General features: G+C 56.1%; 1 protein-coding gene across 1 annotated transcript in view; it reads right to left on the bottom strand.

Moving 5' to 3' along the window:
• Window positions 1-1,527: 1,527 nt before the first annotated feature.
• LOC142486590 (vesicle-fusing ATPase-like) overlaps window positions 1,528-12,817 on the bottom strand; it is a 91,741-nt gene continuing 80,451 nt past the window's right edge. Inside the window, 5 exon segments of the mRNA XM_075585169.1 lie at window positions 1,528-1,648; window positions 3,353-3,466; window positions 11,004-11,138; window positions 12,022-12,101; window positions 12,198-12,264. Of these exon segments, the coding sequence (XP_075441284.1) occupies window positions 1,589-1,648; window positions 3,353-3,466; window positions 11,004-11,138; window positions 12,022-12,101; window positions 12,198-12,264 (456 nt within the window). The 3' untranslated portion in view covers window positions 1,528-1,588.

The raw sequence follows: 12,817 nt of genomic DNA, 5'->3' as shown, positions 1-12,817 counted from the left end.
GGATCTTTACAGTAAGGGCAGTTACAGTGCGGGATTCATTCCCCATGGAGACTGTGAGGGCAGATACAGGAGATATGTGTAAGGAAAGGGATCTTTACAGTAAGGACAGTTACAGTGCTGGACTCATTCTCCATGGAAACTGTGAGGGCAGATACAGGAGATATGTGTAAGGAAAGGGATCTTTACAGTAAGGACAGTTACAGTGCGGGATTCATTCCCCATGGAGACTGTGAGGGCAGATACATGAGATATGTGTAAGGAAAGGGATCTTTACAGTAAGGGCAGTTACAGTGCGGGATTCATTCCCCATGGAGACTGTGAGGGCAGATACAGGAGATATGTGTAAGGAAAGGGTTCTTTACAGTAAGGACAGTTACAGTGCGGGATTCATTCCCCATGGAGACTGTGAGGGCAGATACAGGAGATATGTGTAAGGAAAGGGATCTTTACAGTAAGGGCAGTTACAGTGCGGGATTCATTCCCCATGGAGACTGTGAGGGCAGATACAGGAGATATGTATAAGGAAAGGGATCTTTACAGTAAGGGCAGTTACAGCGCAGGATTCATTCCCCATGGAGACTGTGAGGGCAGATACAGGAGATATGTGTAAGGAAAGGGATCTTTACAGTAAGGGCAGTTACAGTGCGGGACTCATTCCCCATGGAGACTGTGAGGGCAGATACAGGAGATATGTGTAAGGAAAGGGATCTTTACAGTAAGGGCAGTTACAGTGCGGGACTCATTCCCCATGGAGACTGTGAGGGCAGATACAGGAGATATGTGTAAGGAAAGGGTTCTTTACAGTAAGGGCAGTTACAGTGCGGGATTCATTCCCCATGGAGACTGTGAGGGCAGATACAGGAGATATGTGTAAGGAAAGGGATCTTTACAGTAAGAGCAGTTACAGTGCGGGATTCATTCCCCATGGAGACGGTGAGGGCAGATACAGGAGATATGTGTAAGGAAAGGGATCTTTACAGTAAGGGCAGTTACAGTGCGGGATTCATTCCCCATGGAGACTGTGAGGGCAGATACAGGAGATATGTGTAAGGAAAGGGATCTTTGCAGTAAGGGCAGTTACAGTGCGGGACTCATTCCCCATGGAGACTGTGAGGGCCAGTAATGGGAAATCCGACAGGCTTGGGGAATAGACAGAAGATAAGAATGACAGCTGAGGATCTAAAAGGACCCGGGGGGGTTACAGCGGGTCGGAGAATGGGTCACGCGGCTCAAATCTGCCGTCCCACACACGCTTCGTGGAAATCCCACACTATGGGAAGGAATGAGCCATGCAGACGACTACCGGCATCCTCACAGCGCTAAAAGGTAACCCATCTCCTGCCACTCTGGGGGTTCAATTACACGACGTCACTTATATGTGCATATAAATTACAGTTAGAACGAAGCCCCCCACCCCCCCGGGGGGGGGCACTTCCAGCTCTCCCCCGGTCCTCTAGACGTCAGGGATGTGTGTCTCTGGTGGCACTACAGAAATAACAGCACTGCCCCCCCCCCAGATAATCCCAGTAGCACGGCTTGTAAGAAGCAGAACCCCCGGTGACCCCTGACTGTGGGTCCGTGTACATACTTACGCGCCCTGCTCCTTCAGCAGCGCGAGAAACTTGCTCACACGATACTCTGCTTCCATCTGAAAAACAGAGGTACAGGGTCAGAGGAGGAGAGAAGATACAGAGGAGGAGAGGAGGAGGACGGGGGAGGAGGATTAGGATAGGTGAGAGAGGGGGTAGAGGTAAGGGAGGGGAGTGAGAAGTGAGAGAAATACATGGGGGAGAGGTGACGGGGACAGGAAAGAGGTGACGGAGGGGGAGAGGTGAGATTTGAGGGAGGGGGAGATGTGGGGAAATATATGGGCGGAGGGAGGGAGGGAGAGGTGAGGGGGATAGGTGAGAGAGGGAGATAGGTGAGTGATGGGGATAGGAGAGGGGGAGATGTGGGGAAATATATGGGCGGAGGGAGGGAGAGGTGAGGGGGATAGGTGAGAGAGGGAGATAGGTGAGTGATGGGGATAGGAGAGGGGGAGATGTGGGAAATATATGGGCGGAGGGAGGGAGAGGTGAGGGGGATAGGTGAGAGAGGGAGATAGGTGAGTGATGGGGATAGGAGAGGGGGAGATGTGGGAAATATATGGGCGGAGGGAGGGAGAGGTGAGGGGGATAGGTGAGAGAGGGAGATAGGTGAGTGATGGGGATAAGAGAGGTGAGAGAAATACATGGGGGGAGAGGATGAGGGGCAGTGTGAGAAGGGGGTGAGAGCAAAGTGTGCGAGAGGGGGGAGTGTAAGAGATAGATGGGGGTGGGGGGGTGCGTGGAAGGAGGAAAAGGACACAGGATCATGTTGTAAAGAGAAGATGCACAGGGAGGATGACACGTTTGAAGCGACACGCGTTTCGCGGCCCCTGCAGCATTGCACAGGTTACGTGCGTACACGAGGTGGGAGCAAAGTCTGTCTCCTGTGGCTGGGGGGACAGAATCCAACTGGGAGAGGAGACACTTCGAACCAGCACCTCCCGCTCCATCGCGGTGGCGTACTGACAGAGCGGGCAAGTTTTGGCGGGACGGGATTTTGGCGACCGACGTGCAGAAACCCTTCCCTGCAAACCCCTCCCCTGGACGGACACCATCTCCGAGCGACTCCTAAATCCTTAGGAGGTGCATGGAAAGGCCTCGAAAAATGAGCCCAAAACCCAAATAACTGGTCGCTTAGTGTCCTCATTGGATGTCAAACGAGCCTCGTCTTCCCAGCCTCAATGTCTCTGCCAAGTCTCTCTGAAGTCTGAAGACACCAGTAGTCTCCACCGCCCCAGCCACCCACCCACCATGTGGACACTCTACTCCAGGCTTTGGGCCTTCGGAAATAAAGCATGGCATCAACAAACCAGCTGCTTTATAGGGGTCATGCAGAGGTCGCATTCAGGACAGGTCCATTTTGTATGGGGGGAGGGGAGGGGGTATAGACATTAAAATCTATCGATTATGGGTGGGCCAGCTCCAAGCCTCAAGGGGCACCAACAGGTCAGGTCGTCAGGATATCCCAGCTGCAGAACTGGTGGTGCCACTGATTGAGCCACCTGTGCCGAAGCGGGGATATCCTTAAACCCTCACCTGGTGGTGGCCCTTGAGGACTAGAGCTGGCCACAAACACCCCCCCTCCCCCCGCACCCACCCTGCTTTAGATACTAGTTCCTGTAGGTTGTTTTGGTGGAAAACCATAGAAGACAAGGGAGGCCTTCAACACAACAAAGGACTTCAAACTGCCCAAGCATCCCCTATACCCCCACCCATCACCCTGCACCCCCACCCATCACCCCCAGCACCCTATTTCGGCTGCTCACCTGCAGGGACATCTCGATCAGCATCAGCAGCTTCTTGATCCCGATGCACACCTTCTTGGACTTCACCTGATGGGCGATGATGGCCCGTTCTTTGTCCTTGAAGCTGCCCAGGAGCTGCAGGACGATCAAACCACCCACTGGTCAGATCCCCACTTCCCAAGGAGGGGGAGGGGGGGGGGTCATTTTACAGCCATCCCTCCCCAAAATGCCAGGGGGGGGGGGGGGGCAAATAAAAGCGGCAACTAATTTATTTCGAAACATTTCCATTGAAAGCAGCGCAGTATTCTTCAGTTTTGCCGTTGGGAGACCCCTATAGTGTGACCCATATACTGCATCCCGGGCACTTTAAGGGGTCAGCCTCTGCTATGGGCAAAGTGTACTAATGGCAGTGACATGGTTAAGGGGTCAGTCCCTCCTAGGGGCAAAGTGTACTAATGGCAGTGACATGGTTAACGGGTCAGTCCCTCCTAGGGGCAAAGTGTACTAATGGCAGTGACATGGTTAAGGGGTCAGTCCCTCCTAGGGGCAAAGTGTACTAATGGCAGTGACATGGTTAAGGGGTCAGTCCCTCCTAGGAGTAAAGTGTACTAATGGCAGTGACATGGTTAAGGGATCAGTCCCTCCTAGGGGCAAAGTGTACTAACGGCAGTGACATGGTTAAGGGGTCAGTCTCTCCTAGGGGCAAAGTGTACTAATGGCAGTGACATGGTTAAGGGGTCAGTCCCTCCTAGGGGCAAAGTGTACTAATGGCAGTGACATGGTTAAGGGGTCAGTCCCTCCTAGGGGCAAAGTGTACTAACGGCAGTGACATGGTTAAGGGGTCAGTCTCTCCTAGGGGCAAAGTGTACTAATGGCAGTGACATGGTTAAGGGGTCAGTCCCTCCTAGGGGCAAAGTGTACTAATGGCAGTAACATGGTTAAGGGGTCAGTCCCTCCTAGGGGCAAAGTGTACTAATGGCAGTGACATGGTTAAGGGGTCAGTCCCTCCTAGGGGCAAAGTGTACTAATGGCAGTGACATGGTTAAGGGGTCAGTCCCTCCTAGGAGTAAAGTGTACTAATGGCAGTGACATGGTTAAGGGGTCAGTCCCTCCTAGGGGCAAAGTGTACTAACGGCAGTGACATGGTTAAGGGGTCAGTCTCTCCTAGGGGCAAAGTGTACTAATGGCAGTGACATGGTTAAGGGGTCAGTCTCTCCTAGGGGCAAAGTGTACTAATGGCAGTGACATGGTTAAGGGGTCCGTCCCTCCTAGGGGCAAAGTGTACTAATGGCAGTGACATAGTTAAGGGGTCAGTCTCTCCTAGGGGCAAAGTGTACTAATGGCAGTGACATAGTTAAGGGGTCAGTCTCTCCTAGGGGCAAAGTGTACTAATGGCAGTGACATGGTTAAGAGGTCAGTCCTTCCTAGGGGCAAAGTGTACTAATGGCAGTGACAGGGTTAAGGTGTCAGTCCCTCCTAGGGGCAAAGTGTACTAATGGCAGTGACATGGTTAAGTGGTCAGTCCCTCCTAGGGGCAAAGTGTACTAATGGCAGTGACATGGTTAAGGGGTCAGTTTCTCCTAGGGGCAAAGTGTACTAATGGCAGTGACATGGTTAAGGGGTCAGTCTCTCCTAGGGGCAAAGTGTACTAATGGCAGTGACATGGTTAAGGGGTCAGTCCCTCCTAGGGGCAAAGTGTACTAATGGCAGTGACAGGGTTAAGGGGTCAGTCTCTCCTAGGGGCAAAGTGTACTAATGGCAGTGACATGGTTAAGGGGTCAGTCCCTCCTAGGGGCAAAGTGTACTAATGGCAGTGACATGGTTAAGGGGTCAGTCCCTCCTAGGGGCAAAGTGTACTAATGGCAGTGACATGGTTAAGGGGTCAGTCTCTCCTAGGGGCAAAGTGTACTAATGGCAGTGACATGGTTAAGGAGTCAGTCCCTCCTAGGGGCAAAGTGTACTAATGGCAGTGACATGGTTAAGGGGTCAGTCTCTCCTAGGAGCAAAGTGTACTAATGGCAGTGACAGGGTTAAGGGGTCAGTGTCTCCTAGGGCAGCGGTGCGCAATCTGTGGGGCGCGACCCCCAGGGGGGGGCGCGAGACTGCCGACGGGGGGCGCGGGGTTTACAGAGGCCCCGCGCGCTTCCCGAAGGCACTTAAATTAAGTGCCGGGGGAGCTGCAGGGCCTCTGTAAACCATACTTACCCGTGGCTCCGGCGGCTTCCTCCCGGCGTTGCTATGGCAACGTGACGTCATTACGCCGGAGCGCGGGTAAGTTGGGGTTGGGGGGGGGCGCGGGAGCGAGGGGACAGCCGTCAGGGGGGCGCAGGGAAAAAAGTTTGCGCCCCCCTGTCCTAGGGGCAAAGTGTACTAATGGCAGTGACATGGTTAAGGGCTCAGTGTCTCCTGGGGGCAAAGTGTACTAATGGCAGTGACATGGTTAAGGGGTCAGTCTCTCCTAGGGGCAAAGTGTACTAATGGCAGTGACATGGTTAAGGGGTCAGTCCCTCCTAGGGGCAAAGTGTACTAATGGCAGTGACATGGTTAAGGGGTCAGTCCCTCCTAGGGGCAAAGTGTATTAATGGCAGTGACATGGTTAAGGGGTCAGTCCCTCCTAGGGGCAAAGTGTACTAATGGCAGTGACAGGGTTAAGGGGTCAGTCTCTCCTAGGGGCAAAGTGTACTAATGGCAGTGACATGGTTAAGGGGTCAGTCTCTCCTAGTAGCAAAGTGTACTAATGGCAGTGACATGGTTAAGGGGTCAGTCTCTCCTAGGGGCAAAGTGTACTAATGGCAGTGACAGGGTTAAGGGGTCAGTCTCTCCTAGGGGCAAAGTGTACTAATGGCAGTGACATGGTTAAGGGGTCAGTCCCTCCTAGGGGCAAAGTGTACTAATGGCAGTGACATGGTTAAGGGGTCAGTCTCTCCTAGGGGCAAAGTGTACTAATGGCAGTGACATGGTTAAGGAGTCAGTCCCTCCTAGGGGCAAAGTGTACTAATGGCAGTGACATGGTTAAGGGGTCAGTCTCTCCTAGGAGCAAAGTGTACTAATGGCAGTGACAGGGTTAAGGGGTCAGTGTCTCCTAGGGCAGCGGTGCGCAATCTGTGGGGCGCGACCCCCAGGGGGGGCGCGAGACTGCCGACGGGGGGCGCGGGGTTTACAGAGGCCCCGCGCGCTTCCCGAAGGCACTTAAATTAAGTGCCGGGGGAGCTGCAGGGCCTCTGTAAACCATACTTACCCGTGGCTCCGGCGGCTTCCTCCCGGCGTTGCTATGGCAACGTGACGTCATTACGCCGGAGCGCGGGTAAGTTGGGGTTGGGGGGGGGCGCGGGAGCGAGGGGACAGCCGTCAGGGGGGCGCAGGGAAAAAAGTTTGCGCCCCCCTGTCCTAGGGGCAAAGTGTACTAATGGCAGTGACATGGTTAAGGGCTCAGTGTCTCCTGGGGGCAAAGTGTACTAATGGCAGTGACATGGTTAAGGGGTCAGTCTCTCCTAGGGGCAAAGTGTACTAATGGCAGTGACATGGTTAAGGGGTCAGTCCCTCCTAGGGACAAAGTGTACTAATGGCAGTGACATGGTTAAGGGGTCAGTCTCTCCTAGGGGCAAAGTGTACTAATGGCAGTGACATGGTTAAGGGGTCAGTCCCTCCTAGGGGCAAAGTGTACTAATGGCAGTGACATGGTTAAGGGGTCAGTCCCTCCTAGGGGCAAAGTGTATTAATGGCAGTGACATGGTTAAGGGGTCAGTCCCTCCTAGGGGCAAAGTGTACTAATGGCAGTGACAGGGTTAAGGGGTCAGTCTCTCCTAGGGGCAAAGTGTACTAATGGCAGTGACATGGTTAAGGGGTCAGTCTCTCCTAGTAGCAAAGTGTACTAATGGCAGTGACATGGTTAAGGGGTCAGTCTCTCCTAGGGGCAAAGTGTACTAATGGCAGTGACAGGGTTAAGGGGTCAGTCTCTCCTAGGGGCAAAGTGTACTAATGGCAGTGACATGGTTAAGGAGTCAGTCTCTCCTAGGGGCAAAGTGTACTAATGGCAGTGACATGGTTAAGGGGTCAGTCTCTCCTAGGGGCAAAGTGTACTAATGGCAGTGACATGGTTAAGGGGTCAGTCCCTCCTAGGGGCAAAGTGTACTAATGGCAGTGACATGGTTAAGGGGTCAGTCCCTCCTAGGGGCAAAGTGTACTAATGGCAGTGACATGGTTAAGGGGTCAGTCCCTCCTAGGGGCAAAGTGTACTAACGGCAGTGACAGGGTTAAGGGGTCAGTCTCTCCTAGGGGCAAAGTGTACTAATGGCAGTGACATGGTTAAGGGGTCAGTCCCTCCTAGGGGCAAAGTGTACTAATGGCAGTGACATGGTTAAGGGGTCAGTCTCTCCTAGGGGCAAAGTGTACTAATGGCAGTGACAGGGTTAAGGGGTCAGTCTCTCCTAGGGGCAAAGTGTACTAATGGCAGTGACATGGTTAAGGGGTCAGTCCCTCCTAGGGGCAAAGTGTACTAATGGCAGTGACATGGTTAAGGGGTCAGTCCCTCCTAGGGGCAAAGTGTATTAATGGCAGTGACATGGTTAAGGGGTCAGTCCCTCCTAGGGGCAAAGTGTACTAATGGCAGTGACAGGGTTAAGGGGTCAGTCTCTCCTAGGGGCAAAGTGTACTAATGGCAGTGACATGGTTAAGGGGTCAGTCTCTCCTAGTAGCAAAGTGCACTAATGGCAGTGACATGGTTAAGGGGTCAGTCTCTCCTAGGGGCAAAGTGTACTAATGGCAGTGACAGGGTTAAGGGGTCAGTCTCTCCTAGGGGCAAAGTGTACTAATGGCAGTGACATGGTTAAGGAGTCAGTCTCTCCTAGGGGCAAAGTGTACTAATGGCAGTGACATGGTTAAGGGGTCAGTCTCTCCTAGGGGCAAAGTGTACTAATGGCAGTGACATGGTTAAGGGGTCAGTCCCTCCTAGGGGCAAAGTGTACTAATGGCAGTGACATGGTTAAGGGGTCAGTCCCTCCTAGGGGCAAAGTGTACTAATGGCAGTGACATGGTTAAGGGGTCAGTCCCTCCTAGGGGCAAAGTGTACTAACGGCAGTGACAGGGTTAAGGGGTCAGTCTCTCCTAGGGGCAAAGTGTACTAATGGCAGTGACATGGTTAAGGGGTCAGTCCCTCCTAGGGGCAAAGTGTACTAATGGCAGTGACATGGTTAAGGGGTCAGTCTCTCCTAGGGGCAAAGTGTACTAATGGCAGTGACAGGGTTAAGGGGTCAGTCTCTCCTAGGGGCAAAGTGTACTAATGGCAGTGACATGGTTAAGGGGTCAGTCCCTCCTAGGGGCAAAGTGTACTAATGGCAGTGACATGGTTAAGGGGTCAGTGCCTCCTAGGGGCAAAGTGTACTAATGGCAGTGACATGGTTAAGGGGTCAGTCTCTCCTAGGGGCAAAGTGTACTAATGGCAGTGACATGGTTAAGGAGTCAGTCCCTCCTAGGGGCAAAGTGTACTAATGGCAGTGACATGGTTAAGGGGTCAGTCTCTCCTAGGAGCAAAGTGTACTAATGGCAGTGACAGGGTTAAGGGGTCAGTGTCTCCTAGGGCAGCGGTGCGCAATCTGTGGGGGCGCGACCCCCAGGGGGGGCGCGAGACTGCCGACGGGGGGCGCGGGGTTTACAGAGGCCCCGCGCGCTTCCCGAAGGCACTTAAATTAAGTGCCGGGGGAGCTGCAGGGCCTCTGTAAACCATACTTACCCGTGGCTCCGGCGGCTTCCTCCCGGCGTCGCCATGGCAACGCGGCGTCAAAATGACGCTGCGAGGTCATGTGACGTCACGTTGCTATGGCAACGTGACGTCATTACGCCGGAGCGCGGGTAAGTTGGGGTTGGGGGGGGGGCGCGGGAGCGAGGGGACAGCCGTCAGGGGGGCGCAGGGAAAAAAGTTTGCGCCCCCCTGTCCTAGGGGCAAAGTGTACTAATGGCAGTGACATGGTTAAGGGCTCAGTGTCTCCTGGGGGCAAAGTGTACTAATGGCAGTGACATGGTTAAGGGGTCAGTCTCTCCTAGGGGCAAAGTGTACTAATGGCAGTGACATGGTTAAGGGGTCAGTCCCTCCTAGGGGCAAAGTGTACTAATGGCAGTGACATGGTTAAGGGGTCAGTCCCTCCTAGGGGCAAAGTGTATTAATGGCAGTGACATGGTTAAGGGGTCAGTCCCTCCTAGGGGCAAAGTGTACTAATGGCAGTGACAGGGTTAAGGGGTCAGTCTCTCCTAGGGGCAAAGTGTACTAATGGCAGTGACAGGGTTAAGGGGACAGTCTCTCCTGTGGGCAAAGTGTACTAATGGCAGTGACATGGTTAAGGGGTCAGTCTCTCCTAGTAGCAAAGTGCACTAATGGCAGTGACATGGTTAAGGGGTCAGTCTCTCCTAGGGGCAAAGTGCACTAATGGCAGTGACAGGGTTAAGGGGTCAGTCTCTCCTAGGGGCAAAGTGTACTAATGGCAGTGACATGGTTAAGGGGTCAGTCTCTCCTAGGGGCAAAGTGTACTAATGGCAGTGACATGGTTAAGGGGTCAGTCCCTCCTAGGGGCAAAGTGTACTAATGGCAGTGACATGGTTAAGGGGTCAGTCTCCGACGTATTTTAAAATGTTTATTTAAAGCCCGTGTGATTTCCATATGTCTGTGCTGTATGTTTATCTAGATCAGGGGTGGTCAACTGAAGTCCTTTAGGGCCACCAACAGGCCCGGTAACCGGGATATCCCTGCTTCAGCACAGGTGGCTCAATCAGTGGCTCTGTCGGATGGATCCACCTGTGCTGAAACAGGGCTAGCCTTAGCTCCTTGCTGGTGGCCCTTGAGAAGTGGCGTTGGACGACCCCCCGTTCTAGATTGTCTACATCAGCTCTTCAACGAGGACATGTCCGGCTGGTGTCCCGAGGACATGTCCGGCTGGTGTCCCGAGGACATGTCCGGCTGGCGTCCCGAGGACATGTCCGGCTGGTGTCCCGAGGACATGTCCGGCTGGTGTCCCGAGGACATGTCCGGCTGGCGTCCCGAGGACATGTCCGGCTGGCGTCCAGAGGACATGTCCGGCTGGCGTCCCGAGGACATGTCCGGCTGGCGTCCCGAGGACATGTCCGGCTGGTGTCCCGAGGACATGTCCGGCTGGCGTCCCGAGGACATGTCCGGCTGGCGTCCCGAGGACATGTCCGGCTGGCGTCCCGAGGACATGTCCGGCTGGCGTCCCGAGGACATGTCCGGCTGGTGTCCAGAGGACATGTCCGGCTGGCGTCCCGAGGACATGTCCGGCTGGCGTCCCGAGGACATGTCCGGCTGGTGTCCAGAGGACATGTCCGGCTGGCGTCCCGAGGACATGTCCGGCTGGCGTCCCGAGGACATGTCCGGCTGGCGTCCCGAGGACATGTCCGGCTGGTGTCCCGAGGACATGTCCGGCTGGCGTCCCGAGGACTGGCGCCCACGTTATACTCGGGACTCCCGGGATTGCGTCGCGTCGAGGAACACGGCAGCCAATGGAAGCCACCAACGTCAACTGACCACCAGAGAAGGGGGGGAAGGGAGCCCTATCGAGGTGTCAGCAGCACCTCCAGCACCCGTGGGTGCCTTCCCTTCCCAGTGACTCCCAACGGTTGCCTCCCCGTCCTACGTTCCCACCGGGTGGGACCCGTGTGGTGGCCTCACCTCCAACGCCTCCATGAGCTGCTCTCCCGTGGAGATGTTGGGCACGTGGATGGTGGTGCTGAAGGCGTCCAACATCTCCATCTCCTGCAGGACGTCTTTGCGGCTGGTGGTGCCGATAATCAGGAGCTTGCGGCCCTGGGGGAGCGGGAAGTGGAGGGGTTAATTGGGGAAGGAGGGGAGAGGGGGGAGGGCAGAGGGGGGAGGGCAGAGGGGGGGGAGGAGAGGGGGCGGAGGAGAGGGGGCGGAGGGGCGGAGGGGGGGGGGGGAGGGCAGAGGGAGGGGGAAGGGAGGGCAGAGGGAGGGGGAAGGGAGGGCAGAGGGAGGGGGAAGGGAGGGCAGAGGGAGGGCAGAGGGAGGGCAGAGGGAGGGGAAGGGAGGGGGAAGGGAGGGCAGAGGGAGGGGGAAGGGAGGGCAGAGGGAGGGGAAGGGAGGGCAGAGGGGGGGGAAGTGAGGGCACAGGGGGGGGGGAAGGGAAGGCAGAGGGGGGGGGGGAAGGGAAGGCAGAGGGGGGGGGAAGGGAAGGCAGAGGGAGGGGAAGGGAAGGCAGAGGGAGGAGAAGGGAAGGCAGAGGGAGGAGAAGGGAAGGCAGAGGGGGGGGAAGGGAGGGCAGAGGGGGGGGAAGGGAGGGCAGAGGGGGGGAAGGGAGGGCAGAGGGGGGGGGAAGGGAGGGCAGAGGGGGGGAAGGGAGGGCAGAGGGGGGGAGGGAAGAGGGGGGAACAGGGGTAGAGGGATGGGGGGAGGGGAAGGAGGAAGTGTGTGTAGTTGACTCCCAGGCTTGTTTAGAAGCGACACTTTTAATGGCCCACGAGCAGTTAGAGGGCCGGCTTTCTGTACCACCGACTCTGCCTGAAGAAGGGACAGTTGTGGCCCGGAGAGCTTGCACTCTCTTTCACCAAGAGGTTGGCCATTAACAAGGTAGCACTTGTACTCCGGTTGTGTCTGTCCCTTCCCCGGGCTAACACCGTACCGACCCGTTCCCGCGTCCCCCCGGCTCACACACCGCCACGCCGTCTCTTACCTGCGGGGGGGCCTTCTTCAGGAGCACAAGCAGGGCCTGCAGGACCAGGTTGGAGAAGCGAGGGCCGATGGGGACGTAGTCTGCAAGGGGGAGACCAGGTTAAAACCCCGGAGGGATTAGCCGCTAACCCCGCTGAGTGCCGGCGGTGCCGGCGGTTCCTGCGTGCCGCTGCTCACCTAACAGCCTCTCAATGTCGTCCACCACCACGCAGCTCAGCTGGGACTTGTAGGCGTCGTCAAAGATCTGGAGAGGGAAGGGACGGGGTGAGACCGTGGACCGAGAGGGAGAGAGAGAGGGAGGGGAGAGAGGGGGAGAGCGCGAGAGCGAGCGGGAGAAAGCGGGAGAGAGGGGAGAGGGGAGAGAGAGAGAGAGGGGGGGGAGAGAGGGGGAGAGAGAGAGAGGGGGGGAGAGAGGGAGAGAGAGGGGGAGAGAGGGGGGAAGGAGGGAGGGGGGAAGGGAGAGTGCGGGGAGGAGAGAGAGGGGGGAGGGAGAGAGAGGGGGGAGGGTGAGAGAGCGAGAGATGGAAGGGGAAGGGGAGAGTGGGGGGAGGAGAAAGAGGGGGGAGGAGAAAGAGGGGGGAGAGAGAGAGAGGAGGGGAGGAAGAGAGAGGGAAGGAGAGGGAGAGAGGGGGAAGGAGAGGGAGAGGGGGGAAGGAGAGAGAGAGGGGGGAAGGAGGGAGGGGGGAAGGAGGGAGGGAGGGAGGGGGGAAGGAGGGAGGAGGGGGGGGGGAAGGAGGGAGAGAGGGGGGGAAGGAGGAGAGAGGGGGTAGGAGAGAGAGAGGGGGGGTAGGAGAGAG

This window comes from Ascaphus truei, unplaced genomic scaffold (assembly GCF_040206685.1).
Source record: "Ascaphus truei isolate aAscTru1 unplaced genomic scaffold, aAscTru1.hap1 HAP1_SCAFFOLD_967, whole genome shotgun sequence".
Classification (NCBI taxonomy): domain Eukaryota; kingdom Metazoa; phylum Chordata; class Amphibia; order Anura; family Ascaphidae; genus Ascaphus; species Ascaphus truei.
The sequence above is the reverse complement of the archived record's forward strand: the minus strand, read 5'-3'. Positions and strand labels throughout refer to the sequence as shown.